Source organism: Sceloporus undulatus, chromosome 2, assembly GCF_019175285.1.
Source record: "Sceloporus undulatus isolate JIND9_A2432 ecotype Alabama chromosome 2, SceUnd_v1.1, whole genome shotgun sequence".
NCBI classification, from domain to species: Eukaryota; Metazoa; Chordata; class Lepidosauria; order Squamata; family Phrynosomatidae; genus Sceloporus; species Sceloporus undulatus.
The window spans coordinates 199,120,578-199,146,421 of record NC_056523.1 but is presented as its reverse complement, the minus strand read 5'-3'; the positions used below and the strand labels follow the sequence as shown (position 1 = coordinate 199,146,421).

At 40.0% G+C, this 25,844-nt stretch overlaps 1 protein-coding gene across 1 annotated transcript in view; it reads right to left on the bottom strand.

Moving 5' to 3' along the window:
• FOCAD (focadhesin) overlaps positions 1 to 25,844 on the bottom strand; it is a 148,216-nt gene that overhangs the window by 81,990 nt on the left and 40,382 nt on the right. The window contains exons 9-12 of the mRNA XM_042447659.1: positions 24,694 to 24,798; positions 21,234 to 21,335; positions 19,414 to 19,544; positions 16,681 to 16,807 (exon numbers count right to left, since the gene is read on the bottom strand). Of these exons, the coding sequence (XP_042303593.1) occupies positions 16,681 to 16,807; positions 19,414 to 19,544; positions 21,234 to 21,335; positions 24,694 to 24,798 (465 nt within the window). The remainder of the gene's footprint in view (positions 1 to 16,680; positions 16,808 to 19,413; positions 19,545 to 21,233; positions 21,336 to 24,693; positions 24,799 to 25,844) is intronic.

The following is a 25,844-nucleotide window of genomic DNA, read 5'->3' as shown; positions in this document are numbered from 1 at the left end:
TCAGAACTGCAATGAGTAAATCTAACAGTTCCTCTCCCCCAGAAGACATTCTCCTAGTTTTCTGACACACACACACATATATATATCCCCAGGAATCTCTGCAGGGATCAAGCCATTGTAATGAAGACTTCAATGGATTTTTCTGTGGTCTGATCTTGACAGTAATGCACCAAGATTCCCTTCAGGAATTCCAGCTTTTCAAACGTGACTATCATATCTCCAAGATTTTTCTCAGATTAGTTATTTGCTATTGTTATATACTGTTTAAGTCTGTACTATGATGGTTGTGGATACAGAGAAGGATAAGTAGTAAAGCTGCCTGGAAAATAGATTCTTTCAGAAACTGCAAGACCTCAAGTAAAAGGTCAAACCAAGATTTGACCAAGGGCTGGGAGGAAGGGGTACGGAGGGCTATGTTAGAATTACACATCTGCTTTATATTCAAAATCAAGGAAGTAGATGCCAGAGAGAGTTTCATAAAGTATACAAAATTACAAGCAAAGCTGCAGATGCCTTTGCCAAGTGGGAGAATCAAATATCTATCCATGCAGAGAAATGAACTGACAGCGCCCCCGTGAAGCTCATTCCATAAAAGGAATGACTTAATGAAATCACTGTAGCAATATTTTTATACTGGGGGGGAGAGAATAATCAGCATACTGGGCATTAGAAAAGTAATCGCCACATTAAGCATCCGTTTCAGAGGTTGTGAAAACACTTTAGGGGGACCATTGCAAAAACTGTAAAGATAAAGCTTTCAGGAATGCCTATTGAGTTAAGTCCTTTTAACGAACAGGCAGATCGAGGAATACAATTCCAGTGTAACTAATGTTGACAGCTACTGAAACTTAATCTGATTATATGTTGAGTGAAAATGGCACTTCTCCACCCCCATTTGCAAGAACATTATTCTCAAAAAGTAGGGAGAACAATTCATCTCAAGAATCCACATACTGCGGGTGAGGGGTGGTTGGAAGGAATAAATCTCAAATCTTCTATAGTAAGGAAGGATCATAAATAGATATATAAAAAATAACTGGTGAAACGATAAATCAATTTACCCCACAGAAACAAAAACAAATGTAAATAATACTAGATTTCTGTATTCCCCAAATACCACACTAAGGAAAGATGCTAAAAGCAATACAGAATGGCAACCTGCATTTTCCAGATGTCTTTTTTAAGAGTAAAATAAGATGGTGTGAAGGACAAAGTCTGGCAAATCACATCATGACCATCAACCTGGCAGCTTTTAACTTTCTATTTTGACACTGGGTATTTTTATATTTTGTGTCAATTTAGCCAGTTTATGAGATGTTAACAATAAGCTGTTTCTTGTTACCACAAGGTCTACTACAACCTAAGATCCACTAAGGTATACTAAAAAACTGAAGTTTCAGCTACAGCCATAAATACTTTTACTTGATTTTAGCAATATGTAAATAAACATACACTGAATAAACAGCCTATTATTCTGATGAGTTTTGGGTTGCAATCTTACACCTTGTTACCTGAGAGTAATGTCCATTTTATTGAGACTTCAGAGTAGATGTGCATAGGATTGCACTCTCAATTACATTTCTATAGTCTCTACAGATATTACAGCAAATTAAAAAGTATGAAAAAAACAGGAACACAAATGTTTATACTCTCTTTCTCCATAGTATCAATTAAGTCCTTAGTACTATTTTACATGGGGGGGGGGAGGAGGAAAGAGTCTGAAAAGTTACACATTTCTTTCATGTTGTTTGAAATTGAATCAACATATCATTATCATTCTAGACTCCATTTTACACAAATATATCAACTTGCAGCAAACTTTGGGTTACCCACCATTCTTTACCATTTTCAATGAGTGGTTCAGAAATCAAATTCCGGCCAACAAGTCACAATTTGGGGGGGTCAGGAACGAGCTGGGCAAATATTCCCCCCTTCTTCTTTTCCCTTCCTCTCATATATCTGACATCATCCAAATGTTCCTGTCTTGTTAAACTGCATATTCCTATATTATCCAAACTAGGAATCGTGGCTACAAAATTCTGCCTGAAAGTCAGGATTAGACACTAGCAGTGCAGTCCTAGTTTGCAAACCAGTTTTCAAAGCAATATTCAAACTACAGTAGTTCAGAAAACACACTAAACTAAAAATGAGTAAACCAGGAAGTCTGGTAGCAAATTAGGATTGGATCCACACTAGCAAAAAATCCGTATCTACCTTGATTCCAATCACACAGCATATAGTACAACTGTTTTCACTGCGAATGCACATCTTTTAGGCTTTAATGTGATTTAGAAAAATGCACTTTTTGCTTTGTAGTTTCCAGGAGAAACTTGTTTTGCAACATGTGTCAAACTGGATTGTGTGGCACTGGTGGATTAGTTTGGGGGGGGGAGCAGATTGGTGGGTGGCATCCTCCATCCTGCAAACGTTTTGCCTTTTTTTGCTCCTTTTCAGTGGATGCACATGTTAATAAATCAAACCAACAGAAAGGAAAAAAGAGAACTTTACTCAGCATTCAAATCCAAAGTTTGTTTCCATCTCACATCAAAGCCAGTGGGTTGCTCTCCCTACTTCTGAAAAAGATCCCTGGTGGTGCAGTGGTTAAATGCTGAAGGTGCAGCCACAAGGTTGTGAGTTCGATCCCAGAGCTCCAAGGTTGACTCAGCCTTCCATACTTTCGTAGGTCGGTAAAATGAGTACCCAGCTTGTTGGGGGCAATTGGCTTACATGTTGTAAACCGCTTAGGGTGTACTGAGTTCACTATGAAGCAGTATAGAAATGTAAATGCTATTGCTGGCCACCAGAAGTCTGAGGAGTCAGACAGCAGAAGGGAGCAGGGGAATTAACGCCAACCAAATCAAGAAGTTTGTTCTGTAGACACTAATCTTAATTCAATTAAGGAGTCCGAGTAGAAAGGAAAGTGAGGGAAGAAACATTTTATTTTTTTCTTTCTCCTTCTTGGGGCTACATGTGTTGGGAGACATTTAAAGTTCCCTCGCTGACTCACTGGGGTGCAAAGCGGGAGGAAGTGTATTGGATGGTGAAGCCATCCAATGAGATTGCAAGGTGGGTGGTAAGACTATTAGAAAACCAAGAACAGCTATTGGTTGATAGGTTTATGCATGCTGGGAAGGGGAATAAAGCAAATGGGAAGGACACACCTTTTTGTACCGATTTGAATTTGGCTGGGGAAAATGTGTGTTGAGCAATACAATTTGAGCCCAGATTTTTAGGTGTCAGTGTTGCATAAGCAGAATGAAATCTGGGCAAAATACTGTGCACTCAATCAGGATTATTTTGCTGGTGTGGATTCAGCCCAGAAGAAGAAAGGGAATGGCAAGAGGGATTACATGGGTATCTGGCACATTCCAAATCCAGAGTACCAAGAATGTGATATTTAGACTTTGACGTTCATCAGTTCCAGCCAGCATTGCCAATAGTGAGGGATGACAGGAACTGGAATTCAACATACTTGTGTCAGCCCACTAGATCTCTATCCCATGTTAAAGCTTGAAATCATTGGAGAAAAGGCTAGAAATAAAGATAACAAAAGAATAAGGAAATAAAGAAATCTTTATGAATTAATCATATTTATGAGGTTAATTATATTGGGATATAATTTGCTTATGAATAGAACAATACTTTTGAAGGAGATGACACACATTTTTCTTGGCTTTTGATGAAGGAAAGAATGCCTTTTCCAAACTAAGTTCTGTCATTTAATTTTTTCTAAGTTCTTATATTATTATTTTTTAAAATTAGTAAGGGCAACTTCAATCTAAAGTTTTGGCCTGTTACAGACAGGCCAAAACTAACCAATTAATTAACCTAAATTTGTAACCAAAAACAGTAAGTATATACCACTAACCTTAACATTCACATGCCTTTCTTCAGAATTATCAACACATATACACTGCAATACCTTGAACTGTTAGCTTCACCACCGAATGAAAAAGTATCTGTATAGGTCTCTGCCAGCATCTGATATGCCAAGCTATGCCTTTGAAATATATTTTCTGGATGCATTTTGGACCTAAATTATGTTGATACTGATTACTGCTTCCATTCAGAATTAAATTTGCATAAAGGGAAAAGAATAAGTCTAATAAGTCTTGAAATATATGACATTAATCTTCTGTAACCTTCTTTCCAACTTTCTGTCCATATAAGATTTTTTTTATTAATTCTCCAATTTTCCAATTCAATAGTGATTAAAAAAAACTATACTTTTTTATACATACAAAGTAATCAGAACAGTTCTTGTGTGCATGACTTGCATGCGCAGTTTTACTGTGATCCATTCAGAAAGGGATCTATAATGGTTTTTCAAGCACTTCTGAAAAAGATGCTATTGCACTAGTGAAATCTGCTGCTTGCAAAAGCTATGATCTCTGGTTCATATGTTGCATTTGACCACACACAAGGACTAAAGGCAATCTGCTCGCTGTTTCCTCTGTGGATGGGAAGAGCAACTGTTTTCCTTCATCTGCCTAAGTTCCTTTGAAATATTTTAGCACACACATCAGTTTCACTGTATTTCCCTTTATTCATTCCCTTGCCCTAGGCTAAGGATACATAGCTCCTTCTGTCTGTTCCTCATGGGATTTGTCTTCAAGACACTTTAGCATCTTTAAGCCATTCTCTGATAGCTTTCCAACTTGGCAATATCCATGAAATACAGAGCCTGAAACAAAATCCAGTGATCCTAAATGAACTGGAAGGAAGCATAATATGTTCACTCTCACACATATGGGGCCATTCATGCTTCACCTCCTTTTCCCACCCACCCCATCAAGAAAAATCATCCATATCTCAAGATGCCAGGTGAAAACAGCAGGTACAACAAAGGGGCATAATCAGCCTTATCAAAACAGTCCATTGAAGCTGCATATCTGGAAAAAGCACAAAATAGCAGCTATTTTATTTTATTAAGAGGAAATTCGTAGGATTTTCTCCCTTAAACTGCAAAATGGCCTGGGGCATCTTTGGAATGGGAGTTCTGTTAAAGTTGTGAACCAGTAGATGATGCAAGTGGGAGGGTAAGTGAAGGAAACAACATGGAGGTAGCAGAAACCATCACCTGAAAGTGCAGTCCTGGGCAATCTGTCTTTGCGGGAAGCTCTTAGTCTGGTGTCTCAATACTGTAACTGTAACTGTAACTGTAACTGTGGACACATAAATGCTGTACATTTGAGAAAAAAACATTTGCTAAGTTTGATTTGTTCAGTGAGTATGTCACCATCCACTAAAAGTCAACGCATGCCTTAGGGCAATTACTGTGCAGACTCTGCATGTCAGGAAAGGGTATACAAGTGAGTCCTCTGCTCACTTTCAGAACCTCTCAGAGGAATCAGTGGAAATGTCCAACTGTCCCAGCCACTTCTTTTAGGTAGAATGTGAGCAAAGGATATCTGTTCCAATAACATTCAGTGTTCTTCATCTAATAGTGGGAGTCCTTACAAACCCATTGCCTTCTCCCACATCTTTTAGAGCTTGACACAGAGGCAATGTGGGAAGAAATGTGGGAATGGTCTTTCAAGGAATCATTTGCTAAAAAGTGAAGAAGAAAAATGACAGTCTTTATAGAGTATTCATGTATCTTTAAGTCGGAATAGGTAACATGCACTGCATGATCATTTCTGTAGCACCCCCAGTGTTGCCTGCCCCTACCACAAAAACTGAGCTACCACCAAGTTCCAGCTCTCAGCCAAAAAAATCTTGCTAGTTCTGTCTGAGTTTTTTAAAAGTTCTTCTTCTTCTCCTTTCCCCTCCCCTTCTTCTCTCTCTCTTCCTGTATTGCTATCCCTACCTTTCTCATTCTTGTTTCTTACCTTCTGTCCTTGCAGACTTCAGGAGTTAATCATAGGATCAGAGCTGGGAGAGACTTCAAAGGCAATATAGTCCAACCCCCTGCCATACAGGAAGACACAATCAAAGCATGCCCAAGAGATGCCTGTCCTGCCTCTGGACATTATCAGACAAGAGAAATTGGAAGTATAATCCAATGGCAATCCGAACGCAATCATGGGGTTTAACGTTATTGTGTGATAGACTACCACATGCAAATTTGGGCAATGGGAAGTTAATGTGAAGGCTTTCATGGCTGGCATCCATGGTTTTTTGTGGGTTTTTTGGGCTGTTCCTGATAAGTTTTGATAGAGAGCCTGGTTACCTTTACCACAGCAAACCCACTGAACAATACAACCACTGGTCAACTTTGAGGCCCAAGTACCCAATCCCAAGTAGATATCTAAGGGAGAAAGGGGGCAAGAAGAGTGACAGGAGCCCAGGAATTTGGAACTGCAGGGCCATCCTGGAGAGGAACTCTATCATAGTAATTTTTCTAAGCTCTGAATTGCCATGTACCCGATGCAGAGCTCCTACACAATGCTTTTAAAGCACAATAGACCATAATTTGTCTCTCCACTGTAAAATTGACAAAGGATTTTAATCTCTCCAGTTTTGTGCTATCATTAATCTTGCTGCTAAACAACAAAAAACTGATAAAGTCGTACTGCTCCCATTTCAGTGAAAAACCTGATTGGTGGTGCTGGTATTAAACCAGAATCTCTACACAGACTGAATGCTGTTTGTCAAGCATTGGCAAAGGCTAACAGAATGTGTACTTTTTCTCATCATTCTTTGTTCTCACTTTTGCCTATGTTACTGCTAAACCAAATACTCCTAAAATATTCATCCCTCACAATTGCAGACTGGTATTCAACTCAATATTTTGATATCCCCCATCTTCCAAATTCAAATACCATTCAAAGATTAATCTCTCTTTCTTTGGGTGTGGGTTCATTGTCCGTTATCATAGTTTGATCCACACTATTATTTGCAGCTTGGCAGTGTTCATTCATCAACTGTGAAACCTGCCTTCCCTGTTGGTACTGTATTTTCTGGTGTATAAGACTACTTTTTAACCCAGGAAAATCTTCTCAAAAGTCAGGGGTCGTCTTAAACGCCAGATGTCATCTTAAAGGGCAGGTGCTGAAACTTCTGAGCCGGACTGGAAAATCTGCAGTGGCCACATATGTAACTGAAGAGCAGAGCAAGCTGCAGGCATCTGGGATGCCCAGGGTATGGAAAAAAGAGCCGTGTTTGCAATACAGTGGTACCTCGGGATACGAAATACCCAGGTTACGAATTTTTCAGGATACGAAAAAATCTCATAGGGATTTATTGTTTCGGGTTACGAAAGTTTTTTCGGGTTACGAAAAAACTCTGGCGCTATTTTAAATGGAGCCGCGGCAGAGCCGCGGCTTTTTTCCCCATTAGCGCCTATGGGTTTTCGGCTTACGAAGGCTTTTCGGGTTACGAAAGCGGCCGCGGAACGAATTATTTTCGTAACCCGAGGCACCACTGTACTGCTCTGATAGTCTTGGAGACAGGGAGGGCTGGGCAGGCAGGGAAAGCTGACCAATCCAAGCAGGCTTTGTATACAACAAGTTCTCCTGCTAAGTACCTGCATGTCATAAGCATTTGAATTAAATTTACCATATTGAAATCAAATCTGATGTTTTTTTAATTTTTATTTGGTTTGCGTTGGAAGAGGGGTAGTCTTATACAGCAAGTATATCCCAAACTCTATATTTTAACTGGAAAAGTTGGGGGGTCATCTTATACGCCGGAAAATACGGTAATTTGGCTCCCCCCAAGTCCAAACTTCTGCAGTATTCCAAGCTATTTGATCTTTTCTAAGTGCCCTTGAAATCTAGCTAAGGTACAGTCAATCACTGGAATTACTGAAAACACTTTAAAATCCATTGTCTGTTTTAACACCAATAGCTATATTTAAAAAAAAAACTCATCAGAAACAGGGGGACAAACAATAGCTAAGACACAAAAATAGCGAAGACACTGATAAAGCAGGGCACCAAAAACCAAAGACATAGCACGCACACTGGAAAATCAAACCATGTATTTTATAGCTCCCCAAGGGTTGCAAATGTTACTTTTTAAAAAACACAACTCATGGAATCTCCCAGGTAGCATATCTTAGTGTCAGAGAATTAATCTTTCCAAACTCTGTAGCTGCCAAAAGAAATGTAGTACTATACGTTTGAGACGCTGAATATTAGAAGGGCCAAATTTATTAGGCTGCAAGGACTGCATTACCTTGATGGCAATTGTCACACCATGGACAGCCAAGCAATTCATAAAAACCTTATCAGGAATTTTCAATGAAAAGTATCCATTTTGTCGTTGTTCTTGTTGTTTGATAAAACAGCATCCCTACAGCTGATCTCCCTCTGAATTTTGTGACTCTGAGGAAGGGTTAGGATGGGTTGGCAAACTCTGTTCTTTGTGCAAAGCATGGGGTGAAGTCTGTCATTCCTGGTGGGCAGAGTGGATAGGTTGGAGGAGAGGGCAAATGGACTAGACTAGCTTTGGCTGTGACTTTTCTGCATCAGCAGGGGGTTGGACTTATTTTATTTATTTAGTTATTTTATTTTCACTGGAGTTCCCTTCCAATCATACAGTTCCATGATTCCATGACTTTAGTGGTCTAGGGCAGAGCTCAGTTCTAAAGTATTTTCAAAACACAAAGAGCTCATAAAGAGCAAGGAAAAACAGTTTTGGAGCAGAAAGAGAATGGACAATTAAGGAACTAGCCTGAAAGCAGGAACAAAAATAGTTGTTGTTATGTGCCCTCAAGTCTACTCTGACTTATGAAAGCCCTATAACCAGGGGCCCATTCACATTACAAACTTAAAGCATTGTTATTCTACTTTCACTGCCGTGTTTCCATCCTATGGAATTTTACTATTTACAGTTTAGGGAGGAATATTTAGAATTCTAGGAATACTGTGTTGCTTAAGCATACTAATGTATACATCTATATAAAATGACTGTTTCCATCCTAAAAAAAAGGATACTCAAAACTAAAGAAGCAATGACTACGCTCAGAAGTCAAGTTACAGAACTGACATTTCTTGATATAAAACTATAAGGGTAATTTTTAAAAATTTTAATACCCAAATTTTAATACTAGGCTCTCAGTGTGCCAGAGAACTCACTTGAATGACTTTGGGCTCATGACCTACCTCACAGGGCTACTGTGAGAACTGTGACTTAACTTTGCACCTTCCACATTAACCAAAATCATGTGGGGTTTCTTTACACTTAAGAGTTTACTTTTCAGGTGTTTTAGGCATCAGTGCTGCAAACAAAACATTAGACACTAGAAATAAAAGAAGAGGCTTTATGATGTGAAAGAGCAGTGCCAATTTCTTTTCTTTTTTTAAAAAAAAGAAATACAGTATCACACATTTTTCTCCTCTACAGACTTAAGTATGGCACTTTGTATTCATTCCATAGCAAAACCAACCAGAGTAGTAGAACCCAGCAGTAGGCTAATAAAAAGATCTCTCCGACATAATACAAAAAATTCACACACAATTAAAAAAAATAACACTGTACACAGATGGCCATTCCAGCTAGCTTCTTGGGGGCTCTCAGCAATACTGAGCCATTTCCATAATAAATTATTTTTACACCCTTAACTGGAGTAAAAATTGAGACATCTGATTGGATCTTTCTGCAAGAAGCGGATTTTCTGGAATAATGAAGCACAGCAGCTCTCCCCATTGAGAGTCCGTGACCCTGTTGTGTTGCAAAGAAACCACAGGGAAACAAAATTATGTTTCTCTCCCAACCTACTTTAAAAAAAAAAGTAAACAAATGCAAAGGTAATAACAGCACTAATGATCCTGGCATGGTGCATTTCCGGGGGAACAGGCAATTCTGATGTGTGATAAACGGCCTGCAGTGAACTCTTTCCCTCGGTCATGAATCCCCAGGAAATGCCTTGTGCCTTGATAGTTATTGCTCAATTGTGCACTGCTGTTATTTTAGAGTACAACACCCTCTAGGAAAGACAGGAGATGAAAGGGCTTTTGCTCTGCGATATGGGGAACACCTATTAGCGCCGACACAACAGGGCAGGAGCTGATCAGAAAGCATCTTTGTAACTCCAGACACTGTTCAAAGGCTTTGGGTGCAAGCCCTCTTTGTAAGTTTGTTTTAAACTTTGTGCTCATTGTTCCTCCCTTTGTTGTTGTTTTAGGATGAATAGATCATTTCCATTTCTATGGAGTAACAAGGTTTTAACGTCACACAGTTCAGCTGCCGGTATCCTTTTAATACCTCCATCCATGCAATGTCAATACAGGAGACATATATTAGAAGAAAGTGCATTACTAATTCTTATTAACACTGAAAAGGCAGCAAGGAAATGCAGACATTTCAAAAGTTTTGTCTAAAATAAAGAGTATTTTGAATATTGCATGGGCTGATTTTAGCCCATGTCAAACCCTTAGTTTTTAACACTGGCATGTTCATTTGCAAGAATTAGTGGTTCTATCATGGAACTTACTTTGCTTTTCGATACCTCAGAAATTACAGTACAATTTCCCAGTTTTCACAGACTTTCTCCTTGTGTAGTGTTGCTGAACATTACTGTTACATGGCATAACCAAGTTCTGCATTGGATCATGGGAGACTTGGTTGTAGTCCCCACTGGGCTGTAAAATTTAAGGGGAGACAGTGGATCATTCACTTTCTCTTGGCCTGGCCTGCATCACAAGGTTGTAGGAGGAAAAGGTGGAGATAGGAGAGCGTATAGAAGAAAGCTCGCTAGAAGAAAGATGAGCTGTACTGTGGTGCAGTGGTTTGAGCATTGGACTATGACTCTGGAGAACAGGCTTCGAATCCTGGCTCAGCCATGAAACCCACTGGGTGACTTGGGCAAGTCACACACTCTCAGCCTCAGAGGGTAGCAATGGCAACCCTCCCCCCTGAAGAAACCTGCCAAGAAAACCCCACAAAAGGTTCACCTTAGAGTCCCCATAAGGAACACAACAATTTTAAAAATTATATAGGATGCATGGGCATTATAAAGAATTGCAAGACATCAAGGACTCAGGCTGACAAGTCTAGGCACTTTCTCTCCACAGAACTGTGGTATCCTGTATTCAGAACCTACTGCTGGGCTGATCCATTCCCACTACATTATTATAGCACTATGATTTCACTGTAACTGCCATGGTTGCATCCTATGGAATACTGGGATTTTTTGTTTGGCAAGGCACTAGCTCTCTGGCTAAGCATTCTAAACATCGTTCTCTAATCTGCAACCATGATGGAACCATGATGCAGGTAAAGCAGGAAATATAGTGTTATAACTGTGCAGTGTGAGTGTACAATCACCCTGGTGGCATATGGAAAGCAGCTTGTCAACCCACTAGCTTCACATCTTAAGTAAAGTTTACTAGGAATCGACAAGGAATTCCCCATAAATCACATAGCAGTGGTGAGATTAGTAGCATGACATCTTCCCCACCCCAACACTTAACTGGTTGTAGTGGTGGATAATTAGGGTTCATTACCATAAAGTAGTGTCAGCCTTGATCTTCATCTCCACTAATTGGTATATATAACAGATGGATTCACTTTTAACTGAAGAATGGGATCTCAACAAAATTAATGGCAGTACTAAAATGCACCTGCAAAGATTTACTCTCTGCACCACTGGAATTGTAGACCTATTTTTTTGTTGAACACACTGCTGGCCCAATCTTTACTGTTCCATCATTACCACTAGGATGATTACTAGATGAAGTAGGACAACTTGGAAGTTCCATTTGATCAGAAGATCCAATAGGCGGCTTCCAGGGCCCATCTTCTTTCCTTGTACTAGCAGAACCCAAATACTTGCTCTATTATGTCTTGACTGACATCGCAGGAATGTGATCCATAACTACACTGGAGACCTAACATAATTATAGCATAGTCTGCATTTAACCTTGCCTTCTCCTAATCTGGAAAACAATCTGTCAGAGGCGCGTTACAGACCGCCCAAAATGGGCAGTCTGCCGCCGCCGCCGGTTGCTGCATCTGGGAACTGCAGCAGCCAAACCGCGCGGTTCCCGGGCGCAGCCAGAAAGAAGCACCGAAATGGGGCTTCTTTCTGGGCCCCAGAAGTGGCACCACGAGGCGCTAGTCACGCACTCACGGCGTCACTTCTGCCGCGGGACGTCCGGACGCTATGCGTCTGCGACATCAAAATGGCAGCCCCCGTGTGGACGGGCATCGCCATTTTGTACAAACTCTGTCCGTACTAGAGTTGAGGGGTGTCAGGAAGTGACGCCCTTTCTCAGCCCTTAGCACGCCCCTTTGACGAATTTGTAACACGCCTAAGAACACCAAAATGATCCTCACTATTCCTTTAACATTGATCTAAATGGAATGCTAAGTTTCTTTCCAGACTAGATGTAAGAAGAACTTAAAGATGTTAGCCACCACTCCCAGAATCCTCCAACCAACATAATCAATGACCATAAAGTCTGGGGGATGCTGGGAGATACAATTAAAACAATAACCTTCCCAAACTCTGGATTTAGCACTGAACTACAGCCCAACCTCTGTCTGACCTTGGCAGCTAGGCAGAGTTAGGCCTAGCTAGTACTCGTATGCAAAACTGCCAATAAATACCAGGTGATGTTGGCTATATTTCAGCAGAAGGCAATGGCAAATCATTTCCACGTATTCCTGGCCTAAGAAAATTATGAAATTCACAGGGTCACAATTAGTCAAAAGGCAACTTAAAAGCACACATATGTACACAAAGAGAATAAAACCTCAAACGGAAAAAGTCTACCCTTTATTTTAATCATTGTGATCATTTTAAATTGTAAACTGCCTTGAGGTCCAACCTTGGGAAGAAGGTAGGGCATAAATAAAGATGACAATGATGATGACGATGACGACAACAACACAGAAATGCTTACACAAATACCCTTTTAAGCTGTATTCCTGAGAGTAAGCCAAACTGAACTTAATATGACTTATGTTTAGGTAGACATGTGGAGGACTGCACTGTTAGCATACTAATTGTATATAGGAACATATAATTTCATATTTTTTCCCACTACAAATCATTCAGACACAAGAAAAAACTACATGTCCATATGAGCTGGGGTACACTATCAGAGGTCATTCAATTCTCAAGTTTAGTCAAAAAGAAAGGAGTGTATTTTGTCACGCAAACCTATTCTTCCCATACATTCACTCAGTATTAGCTTTTACTTGAATGTGACTAGCAAATCTGAAGCTCCATGAATTACCGTAGAGTAGGCCAAGTCCAGCCCCTGAGTTATTCAACTGCAGTCAACATAGCCAATCATGAGGAATGCCAAGAATTGCAGTGCAACAATACTTTGTAGATATTCACTTTAGTCATCCCTAAGTACAGTGTAGACCTAGAAAGTTCATACCCATATTTATGTTTTGTGAAACCAGCCATCTTTACTCATGTCTCTCAACCCAATGTTTGAACAGCTACAACTGAGGGCTAAACTAGACACAACATCATACATAAAATTTACAATTGTATAAATGAATTTTAAAATAATATTGCAAACACAGGGTGATAATAACCAGAAACTGCTACCCTCCAAGAACGACATACCCCCATTCCTCCCTTACCTAACATTAGGGCTGCGCCTGACTAGAAGCATAAGGAATAAATCTTACAAGACTGGTTCAAAAGCTTTTCCCAGGGAAAAGAATTTTCAGCTCAGAAAAATTAATTTCTGCTTTTTGTATTTACAAAACCACATCACTGCAATTCAAGCAGCCAAGTTATTTTAAGAATGCCCAAGGAACAATTTTCCTCTAGTTGTCAAACTCACTAACTGAGGTAATTTGTCATCATCATAATTTTCATTGTACTATACCATTCTGTCATTTCTTTCTCCTTCTTCTTTGGTCTAGGCCAGATAAGTGTGGAATCAGGAAATAAACAGAACAGAATTACTTCCAGAAAAGAAATAACTGAAAAACATACACACAGAGACACAGATGCACATGCACACACAGCAAATTAAGCTCAGCCTTTTCATCTCTGAATCTTACTTGGCCTGCCCAATATATTTCACACATGAAATCTATTATAAACCAGGATATATAGGCTCACAGAAAGTATGCTGGCTTCTGTTGAATTATGCTGGCAAAATAACAAAAGATTTGCAAAGAATTAGTAAATGTGGTCTGGCAAGAACTACGATGTATGATTTCCAGGCCTGACATGCAAGCCAGTGAACACTGTAAGTCTCATTAAAGAGTTCCATTATAGAAAAGCACAAAATGATTTAGCCATCTTCATAAATCATCTAAAAGCTAGACCAATGCTCAGGAGCAATATGAGTAATTCATACATGGTGTTTCCTACTTTATGCAATCTATATTCTAATACATAACTATCATTATATTTAAGTGAAGCCAAAGGTTTTGTGTTTATTTTTTTAAGCTAAGAGCTTCAAGAGATTTTATTTCAATACTACCTACTATATTATTCCCCACCCAGAGCTTTTCTTAATATTTTTGTGCAGCTCTTATTAAATACCACAGCACTCTTTTATGATCTCAACTTCAGGATTTCATTTATAATTTATAAACTATTTATTTATTTATTTATTAATAAACAACTAAGTCAGGAGTTCTGAAGCCACCCTCTTTTCTTTTGCTGCCATCAAAGGATGAGATTGTCCTCATCTTTGGTCACAGAAAGGTAAACACAGGTTTAATTTGCAAATCCAATTGCTGAGGCACATATCTCTGACCTCCATTGTAGAAGAAAAAACAGGTTAATTGTAGGGAACTGATATCCATTTCTCCCATTGTATTCCAGTCCTACATTGCCTTAGTCACCTTCCTCCAACTCTTCATTGTTTAAATCTGGCCTTTTTACAGAGGTTAAGATTAAACTCCTGAAGCACTGTGAACACCACCACTAACACTCCCCCCCCCCAAATTCCTTCTGGCCTCCCTGTATTTAATTCCAATTGGGCCACACATAATAGCAACTGCTAAGGGTCCTTTACTGTCATTCATGATCCTCTGGTAAAATTTTCTCCACTCTATCTCCCTCTCTTTCTCAAGACACATTACTACTCCTTTGCTAGTCTGAAATGTCATCTCAGTACTCCACACAAAAGAACTGAAGAAGATCAAAACATGCTTGGTCTATCAAAAAATGTTTCAGTCTTCTTCAAGGTCAGCTCTGGTTAGTCCTTAGATGGGACACTACCAACGTATACCAGGTGCCATAGGCAATATTTCAGAGGAAAGCATTGGCAAAACACCTCCAAGCATTCCCTGCATAAGAAAACTATGAAATTGACTAGGTCGCCATAAGTCAACAGGCAACTTGAAGGTTCAAACACATACCCAGGATAGAAATAGCCTTTGTCACTTTAGTGAATGTCCTGTGCCAGGAAGTTCAATTGGTTCTGCTGAGCAGCATTCAATCTCACTGATCATAGCAGCCATGTGGGCTGTTTGGCTCTTGTAGAACTTGGGGGATTGTTTTGCATTCATTGTGGCCTTTTTTGCCAGGCAGTCCTGCTGGGGTACTGCTGTTCAGCTTTAGACCTGCATGCCTGAGGAGTCCACAAGATTCAGTACTGCTCCATGCTTTTCAGCATCTACCTGAAGCCACTTCAAGAAGCTATCTTCAGATTGGGAGTTGTATCTCATCAATATGCCAAAGATACACAGCTGTGTCTCTTTAACAACTAATGCCAAGGAAGCTGTGGAAATGCAGAACCATTGTCTAGATCAGTAATTCCCAAACTTTGATTCTCCAGGTGTTTTGGACTTCAACTCCCAGACTCGCCAGACACTTCTGGGAGCTGATGTCGAAAACACTGGAGGACCAAAGTTTGGGTACCACTGGTCTAGATGATGTGAATGACTGGATGTGGGTTAACAAATTGAAACTGAACCCACACAAGACAAAATTCTGCAGGTGAACAAGAAATAACCAACCTGGGATTGGTATCACAGCTTGTTCTAGATGAGGTTGCTGTAGTGCTCTTGGAGCCAGTATTGGTTCTGGAAGGCCAGGAGGCTGCTGTAGCCAGAAAGTGTCTTTGCCCAGCTTTGGTTGTTGTTCCTAAGGAAGCAGATTTTGCCACACTGCTTCATTCCTTAATTACCTCCAGATTAGTATACTGCAATATGCTCTATACAGAACTGTTATTGAAAAGAGATTGGAAACTAAAGCTAGTGCAAATGCAGTAGCCAGACTATTTTCTGGTAAGTGATTTAGAACTCAATTAAAGATGTTAATTTTAACATACAACCTGCTAAACATTTGTGCAGCAGGATATCTGAAAGATGACCTGCTCCTGTATCCGCCTATGTGGAATTTAAGAATTGCATGTCACAATACCCTGCGTATTATTATTGTTGTTGTTTATTTTTATAGCGCTGTAAATGTACACAGTGCTGTACATACAAATAACCAACTCAATAAAAATGAAACCTGCCAATGGCATACAAGCTACAACCTGCGAAGCCAGGTTGGTGAGTATATAAGGCAGGACATTCTCTATAGTAGCACCATATTTGTAGAACTTCATCCCAGCTGAGGTCATGATGGCTTTTGGATTTCTGGTAGGCAGCCAAGCCTGCACAGTTTTGTAAGGCCTTTCGTTCTTAAAATCGGGGTTGCCTTCCGGTAGTTGTTTTAATTGTATGTGTTTTTTAAGCTGTTTTAATTGTTTTGGTTTATTTTTTAAAATATTTTTTATCTATTTTATATAATTGCAGAGGACCTAGCAAGCTGAAAGGTGCTAAACAAATATTTTAACAAAGAAAAACAAATCTTACCTCAGCTTGACAAAGTGCATGAAGTCCTTGTAAGACTAAGACAGCTGGTGTGGCTTGGTCAGGTTTTGTGCACTCATTCAGTACTTGAGAAATTGCAGCCAACATATCTGCTCCATGTTGGTATGGTCTAATCAAATAAAAGAATCACAGTTATACTTTCCAAAGGGGTAGTCCAAGTCAGTCTGTTGCACCATAACTAAGGCTGCATCTCTACTTTAGAAATAATCCAGTTTGATACCACTTTAACTGTGATGGCTTAATGGAATATGGAATTTTGGGAATTGTAGTGGGGCTCTCTTACAAAGAAGGCTAAATGTCTTACAAAACAACAATTCCCAGAATTCCACAGTACTGTGCTATGGCAGTTAAAGTTATGTCAAACTGAATTATTTCTGCAATGCAGATGCAGCCTAAGAGAGTATCTTGTGGCATCTTAAAAGATCTACATGTCTTATTTTGAATAAATTTGCATGGCCTACAATCTACTTCAGCATATGCCCATAATTATGTGTGCGTATGTGACTTCAGGTCAACTGTTGACTTATGGAGACCCCACTGATTTCATAGAATTTTCTTAGGCAAGAAATACAAAGTGATGGTTTTCCCTGTACACAACATTTTTTAAAAACTGAATGGGACTAAATGCCACTTTTTAACTTTCTTCAGAAAGTAAGATTTTCCCTCTTTCTAAAATGAAAAACAAACTTTTTAGTAACAATTCCAGGAATATATGAAACTCTACTCTTCCAAGAGAGTTGATCTCATTTCTTAGCATATCTCATTGCAATGGCTGGTTGAATTCGCAGCAGAAAAGATATCATCAGCACCAACACTTGGATATATTCAACTGTGATTTTAATCCAGTTAAGACCAATATGGTCTCTCAATACAATTCACAATCCCATGGGATAGTAGAGAACATTTATTAAATGTATAGTAGTCCACATTTCTAACAGAAATGATGCCCAAAACATAAGAAAATGTTATGAAAACAGATTTTAAAAAATAATTTAAAATGAAATCAAAGACACAAATAAGGAATCACAAAGCACTCAACCAATTAAAAATTCCTTCAACATCTGGCCATCTTAAATGCCAAATACCTGATTAATTTAAAAAAGGTATTTGATGGACAGCTGAAGACATCACAAAGGGGCAAAGCAGATGGGCAGGAAAAAGCGGCCAGAAGCCACTCCCAGTCTGATCATCCTGGGGCCACGGCGAATACACGCCATGGCCCTGAGGCCTCCTCCTGCATCAGTCCCAAATAAGAGAAAGAAAGATATGCTACATTTGGGGCTGGTTTTGGGTTGCCTTAGTCGGCTCCCAGTAACTCTGGGAGCGTGCATCATGTAAACACTATGCTCCAAAAGGGGCCGGAAGCTGGCCCCATCAGCCTAACAAGCCAAAGAGAGTCAACCTAGCTGAAAGCAACCACTGAGAAAGTCCTCTCTGGCATTGTCACCAGACATGTCTGTGGAGAGACTGACAGCTTTCCTGCAAAGATCTTAAAACCCAGACAGACTCATAAGGGAAAATGTAGTTTATCAAACAGCCTAATTTCCATTGGCTTTATATGATATCAACAGTGCTTTGAAATTTGCCCAGACACAGACCATGAAAATGTCATAGGCCTGTTACAGACAGCCAAAATAAAGCTGCTTCGGGTCTCTTTGGAGGTATGCTATTTAAATGATGCATGCATCCTAAGAATCTGGAAGCTGCACCAAAGCTGCACTCCAGTGCTTAGGAATGGAGTGTGGCTTTGGCACGACCTCCGGACTCTTAGGACCCATGCATCATTTAAATAGCATACCTCCAAAGAGACCCGAAGCAGCTTTATTTTGGCAGTCTGTAACAGGCCATAGTAAAGGAATACCATGTTTCATTCAATCAGACCCAGTCAACAAGCATTCTAGACCATTTGATGCTTTCAAACATTTTTCCAAATGCCATGAAAACAATATTACAGTAGTCCAAACAGGGATATGAGAAAGGCCTGCATCAATGTAGCCAGGAACAAGTGCAGTTAGCATACTAGGATTAGCTGCACTCCTGACCAGTTCTGAAACTTGGAGATCCAGGCTTAGGGCTGAATCCAGAGGTACATATTAACTGGGAACCTAAGTTTTCAGGGGAAATGTAATCCCATCCTTAATAGTTTGAATCCCTATTCCCCGGTCTGCTTTTTGACTCACCACCAGCAGCCTCTATCTTATCTGGTTTATGCCTTTATAGTAGTATGAACTGAAGAAACACAACCCAGATGCAGAGAGGAAGCTCTGAATTTGGAATTTTCTATCACCATCAATATATAACATCCAGACCATACACACCTATTTCCTGAAAAATTTGGTTCATGCTTACCTCTTTTTGATTTGTTTACTACATCAGTGTCAGAGGAATTGACAGGACTTATGCATAAAAAGTAGGAATCTGAAGGGCAATGAACAGGAGATGCCTTTTTGACAAAGCATGGATAGAAGTCCCCTAACAAACATACCAGCTCTGTCCAATCCAGAGGCTTCCTTCAGCCTGCACATCACAGAACTACATTCCCTTCCTTTCACATATGCAAAAGGTCTGAAGCTAAAGTATACAGAGTTTGTAGCAGATCAACTGGTTGGTTCCCAGTTTCAGGGCATGAGGTTTCAATTACACAGTCACTGACAATCAACACAAATCTCTGCAATTACACATTAGCCCTCTCCCAAAAGCAACTTTTTCGCTTACCTTTGCTTGCATATGTCTCTGATAGAGGCTGCTTTGGCAATCACTTTTTCCCACTGAGTATCTTTGCTGACAGACAGAGACGCCATATCAGACATTGCCATGAATCTCTGCAGCTCTGGATAAACTCGATCCTAAAAAGAAAGATGGAGAGGAGTTAGGATGTTTGATGCTTGGAGCAAATTTTAACTTTCAGAAATGGCTGCATGTAAACAGGAAGGGGACCAAAAAACCTGACACTACAATGAACCCCATAAATTCAGGCCTATATTTTATACAACTCTCTAAAGCAATTTAGATAGTAAACTGCGCCATGCCACAGAAATCAGTAGGATGCAATTTCATTCATATTTGAACCAAATGTATTCTCATTTGTACCTGGGCAACTGTGCATAAGATTGCAGTCTTAGAATGTTCAAAGCAAAATAAATACTCTATTTTAATAATCCTGACAACCCTGGAACATAGGCCAATGTAATCCTTATACTCCAGATGAAGGGGCTGAGGCTGAGAAGGCAGTATAAATAATGCCCATTGAACTAATCAGTTCATGGTTGTGGCAATATGTGGATTTGTTATGTGCCTTTGTGTCGTTTCCAAAATACAGTATGTTGATCCTTGGACAAACCTATCACAGGGTTTTCTGAGCAAGATTTGTTCAGAGGATTACCATTGCCTTCTTCTGAGGCCAAGAGAGCCCAAGGTCACCCAGTGGGTTTCCAAGACTATGTGGGGATTTCAACCCTGCCCTCTGAAAATCCTAGTCAATATTCAAACTACTAGATCACGTTGGCTCTCATGATCTGAATGGGCTGGCATTGCACAGTTTATAAAGGGACTACAAATCTCTCTTCTACAATGAATTCATAAGGTGTTGTTATGCAAGCCACTCTCTCTCATCCCTAGTCCTTCCATGTGCCATTTGGGAGATAATAATGCTGGTTTACTTTACAGCAAGAGCATGAGAAATCCTTCTCACCCATCAGCACACATGTAATTCTTACCAGTTTGGACACATTTCAATGAAAAAGGTGAAGCACTGCTCAATTGTATGCATGTCCACTCAGGAGTAAGGTCCAATGCAACAGCTTTCAAGCACTCAAAGTACAGCTATATTATATATGTGTATACCCAGGAGTAAGTCTCAGTGCAATCTGGACAAGCCCCAGCCCCAATACAACTGGATAATCCCAGGCTGCAAGGCACACGTCCATCCCATGCAGTTCAGCTCCCAGTATTTAATACCTTCTTAATTGTGATCAGTTATAACAACATAAGAAGTTTACAGATTGCACAGAAAACACAGTGGGGGGGAATGTACCCCACCTCCATTTCTGCTGCTGAATTTGCTGTGGCATGACAGCAAAACAGCCCTTTTTTGCAGTTTAAACAAGACATAAATTTGTGGCAGCAAGAGTCACTGCAATGTTACAGTGAAAGAAGGTATATGGAGGCTGTACGCTAGCTTGTTTTTAAGGTGGACTGCGTTTCTTGAAAGCTCCTTGGAGTGTGATCCACCTTTAAAAGCAAGGTCCAGAGTTCCCACACAGTTTGTTGACAAGGGAAAAAAGCACCAATTTTCATTCTGCCTTGGAGAATTCAGTACAAGAAAGGAGACCTGCAGAGACCACAAAAAGAAAAGGTGCATATGTAGCCTGGGAGCCATATGTGTTGCCCACCCTGTCCTACATGGGTTCACAGCAAGCAGTGCTGTTGTAATCACTGATGTCCCAGTCCTAAGGAGGACTCACTGGCACCATTAGTTTTCTTAAAGTTAAACTTCTCAAGCTGGAAATTAAGGGTCTTCAATGTTCTTTGCCAACCTGTTTCTCCCATAAAGATGTCATCAGTCGTAACGTAACAGCTTGAAGCTTTGGCGTGCTTCCCAACACCTGCAGTGCACGTAAAATCTGCGCCACACAAACCTAGAAATAAAAATTATTTATTTATTTAGCATGCCATGTATGAACATAGTCTCTTACATTGATTTATCATGCAGAATATGTCCAGGGAGATGGCTTCCATGGCAAATTCAAAAGCACTGGGATGTCAAAGATTTCCTGTTATATCCAGGTGGCAAATGATGGCTCCACAATTTAGCTTTTCAGTGGAAGTCCAGGAAGCAGAACTGTTATTGTTTTTAAAATGATAGAAAGGATGAGGTTTGTTGAACATTCTCATGTGACTGGGGCAATGGACCTCCCAACCTCAAGTTTTTATTATGTGGGAGGGAAGTGACATTCTGATCTATGAAATTAACCTACAGAAGCTGATACAGTCAGCCCTTCTTATACACAGATTTTTTATACACGGATTCAAGCATCCACAGTTTGAAAATGTTCCAAAAAAGTATACATTTCAAATATCAAACCTTGATTTTCCATTTTTTATAAGGTTTATAAGAAAAATGGTGTACCTTAAATGTCCCACATTTTGGGCTGAGTTTTGTCCTGCAGTTGTCCTACAGTTTGGTCTAGAATTTGTCCTACATTTTGTCCCTGGGTTTAGTGGACAATTATGGCGACCCTAACATACTGAAAGAGCTTCAAAGTTTTACCCTCGACCTATCCACGGGTCATGGCAAAATTTTGCCCCCAAAACATGACCTCGACTTATACATGAGGTCGACGTATAGTTGAGTATATACAGTAATTGTTCGTATTAAGAAGGAAAGACACTGTACACAATATTTTTCCCAAGACTGTCTTTCCACTGCTTATATTCCCATTTCCAATTCAATTCAGTGTAATGTGAACTCTACCCATATCATATAGTTTTATTTTGTTAGATTAAATTTAAAAACTGGACTTATTGTAATAGTATCATCATTATCCACAAGAACAGCAATATGCATGAAACAGCCTGCTTTCCACTTCCATTGTTGCTGTTGTGTGCCTTCAAGTAATTTCTCATTATGAGAACCCCAAGGCAAAACTATCACAAGGTTTTCTGGGGCTGAGTATGTGACCTGCCCAGTGGGCTTCCATGGTTGAATAAGGAATCAAACCCCGATCTCCAGTCATAGTCCAGAGCTCAAACCATTATACCAAACTCGCTCATTCCACTTCCATATCTGGTATTAAAAATAATATACATTATATTCTTTTTATTAAAGGTAACCAACTAAAATATGTATATAAAAGAAACAGTCATGGACTATGTTCCTAAGCTACCACTGCTGTTTAAATAAATTCATTTATTTTTTGACGTTTGAGCTGTTCATTATAAAGGGTAAATCTTTTGTTATATACAATTTTACTCTTCTGATCCAATCAATGGTTAGATTGTCCTTAATCTGACAGATCACAAAAGAACAACTCTAATCAGATTCTTCTATCAGTTTCTAGAAGTCTCTTCTCTCAACATGCGCTTCCCAGTAAAATTAATCTGCCATTGAGCAGTTCCCTACATAAACTTGTCCCAAAGCATACACTGCTACAGTAATGTTTGGACACTGGAAACTACTGAAGTGAATCACAAAGGTTCCCTCATCCCAGGTGACTGACTTCACCTATAAGAGAGCATATTCAACAGGATTACTGTGGAAGTGTAGGAAGAAGGCATCAAGAAGTGGTTTATGGCCCACTGCAATAGCATGCAGATAGGTCCTTAGATGAATTACAGAAGACTGCAGGGATAAAAAAATTCAGTTTCCCAAACTGCAGGTTCAAATGTTGGGCTTTTATGCATTGCCACTCCATTAGGCCATGGAAATCACTACTTCCAGCAGTGGCCAACAGAGAACAATAGTAACTTAGGCGGGAACCAGACGGGCGAAAGCACTGGCCTGGATCCATACTAGGGTTGCCTTGGGGCGTCCTTTACACACGTCCCCTAACCCTAGTAGGTCCTCCGTATGTCAAAATGGCGGTGCCCGGTCTACATGGGCGCCACTATTTTGACATGACGGCCACGTCGCATCCAAACGATGCAGTGCGGCGCAGCCCCATGAAGCCCCAAGGACACCCCTTTCCAGGCCATGGGGAAGTGGCATTTTGCTGCTTCCCAGAGGCCTGGAAAATCATTGGATCAGGGCCTCTGGGGCTGCCGCTGTGGCAGCTGAGGCCCCAATCTGTAGGGGAAAGGGGGGTGCAGGCCGCCCCAAAGGGGCGGTCTATAGCTCGCCATATTCAACATGGATTCCACTTTGGAAAATATGAGTTACATGGCTAGACCCGACTACATTATCTCTCTGTATAAGCCAGCCAGGGCTCTGAGAGGCCCTTGTCTCAGTCCCACTACCATCACAAGCACGGCTGGTAGGGGCACAAGGGAAGGCCTTCTCGGTGGCCACCCCTAGAATATGAAACTCCTTTTCTAGGGCGGCAACAAAGGCCATCTCCTTGATGGTCTTCTGGTAGCAGGCTTAAACCTTTTTATTTAGACAGGCTTTTAAAACAAAACGATATTAAAGAATGGGCTGGGGGGTGCTATAATGTTTTAACAACTGTTTTTAGCACTTTTATCAATTTAAATCTTTTAAAACTGCATTTTTCTTTTATTGTGTGATTTGTTTTAATACTGTAATAGTTTAATTCTATTTTAATGCTCACTTTTGTATGTTTTCTACTGTATTGTTCTTTTAAATTGTGAGCAGCTTTGAATCCCAATTTTGGAGGAAAAGTGAGGTATAAATAGATGTAACAACAGCAAAAAAAAAGCTGTTGCATTAATGGGAATTTAACATGACAACACTTTTATAAATTCCATTGAATCCACAAGCCTATTCTAGGTCCAGTACAGACCAGCATGAAAAGCCGGCTTCTAGCCGGCTTGGGGACATGGCGTACACACAACACACGATCCCATGACTCCCAGAAGCTGGTTTTACTTTGCCCAGCTGCCCGCGTCAGGGCACACCAGTGGCACGGTATTTAGACACTGCACGCTGCCAGAGCGCTGTGAAGTCGCAGTGGGGCAGGAAAAGCCAGCTTTTTGCCAGCCCAAAAAGGAACGACATTTTGCTGCTTCTTTTGGGGCCAGCAAAAAGGCAGACTGGGGCCATGGCATACAGTCACCACGGCCTCAATCTGGCTTTTTCAGGGGCCGTGGCAATCCGGCTTTCTCAGCATCCCCCTGGTTGGGACTAGCAACTTAATTTAAGCCATTGAAATGAACTATAATTATGTAAATGATAGCAGACAATGTTCTAGACACATGTTGCTTTTGACAATTTATTCAACTGTAAATTAGGAGAGGTATCATTTACCTTTAAAGGAAAGGAAAACAGTTTCCATCCTCCCCCAAATGAATATAGGAAAAAAGTTAGATATTCATGCTGACCTTGTGCACACCCAAAGCAGGCAAGGTATACAAGATATCCCGGCACAGTACAGACTCCAGTGGTTTTCCCAGCTTAAACATCAGGACTGGAATCAGGTTTGGCACCTAATATAAATGAAATTCATATAAAACATGATATTCCATACAGTGAGCTACCTAACAGCTGTGATAAAACACTGCCTCCATTTCAAGATAGATTCTACAAGCATTCAGGAAATAATTAACTATCAATATAAACACCAAAAATACTGCCAGAGGTATATGGAATATATCCTGGAGTGCTAGAAAATGCAGTGCTAAGTGAGTTGTGGCAATGATTAGTTCCACGGCTCTTTTATTTTCCAACAATTCTACTCATTAATTTGCCAGAGGAGCATTACAAAGATTTCCATTTCAGTTTTACTATCTCCTTCCGGATTGAAACTTCCTGAATTTTTGAGGTTTCTCCCCCTCTTTGCCATTAACTCCAATTATTGTAATTTTAGAACCTACTCAGCGATCCCAGGTTTGGATGTTTATATTGGCTAGAAACCAGAGAATGAATTCAAACCAAGAGCCTTACTTTTTAGGTAATAAGCACCAAAATACTGTTAACATGACTATTATGACTAAAAATTTATTTCCACTCATGGAATCAGATTGCAATAAACCAATTGGAACAGTTTGAATAAGGACTGAGGTGTGCTCTGTCAGGATTAGAGCCTTCTTCCAACCTGGTGCTAAATAATTGAGTGGTATTTATATCTGGTGAGCTTGCAAGACTTTGGCAGGTCTGCTAATAATAGGGTGTTTTAGGGGTCTCTTATTCATAACATTGATATAAACTGATGCCAATTTGATAGCAATTAATCATAAATATGAATATAAATTTATATTTGGATGATTCTTCTACAGATATTTAGATTATGTTCTATAGTCCTCTTTAGTGCTTCTAGGATCTTCATTTCTAAACCATGATTTTCAGATCACTTGAGTTTTGTTCAATGATCATGTTATATACAGTGCACCAGAAAAAATTCTCTTTTGATATGACTTTCCCAGGGGGACAGAGGGAAGCAACCTAATGTCTTTCAGGTTTTCAACAGTAAAATCATTTTTGTTAACAGGCTTTACTTGCATCTCTCCTTCATTTTCCACACAGAGAAAAGATA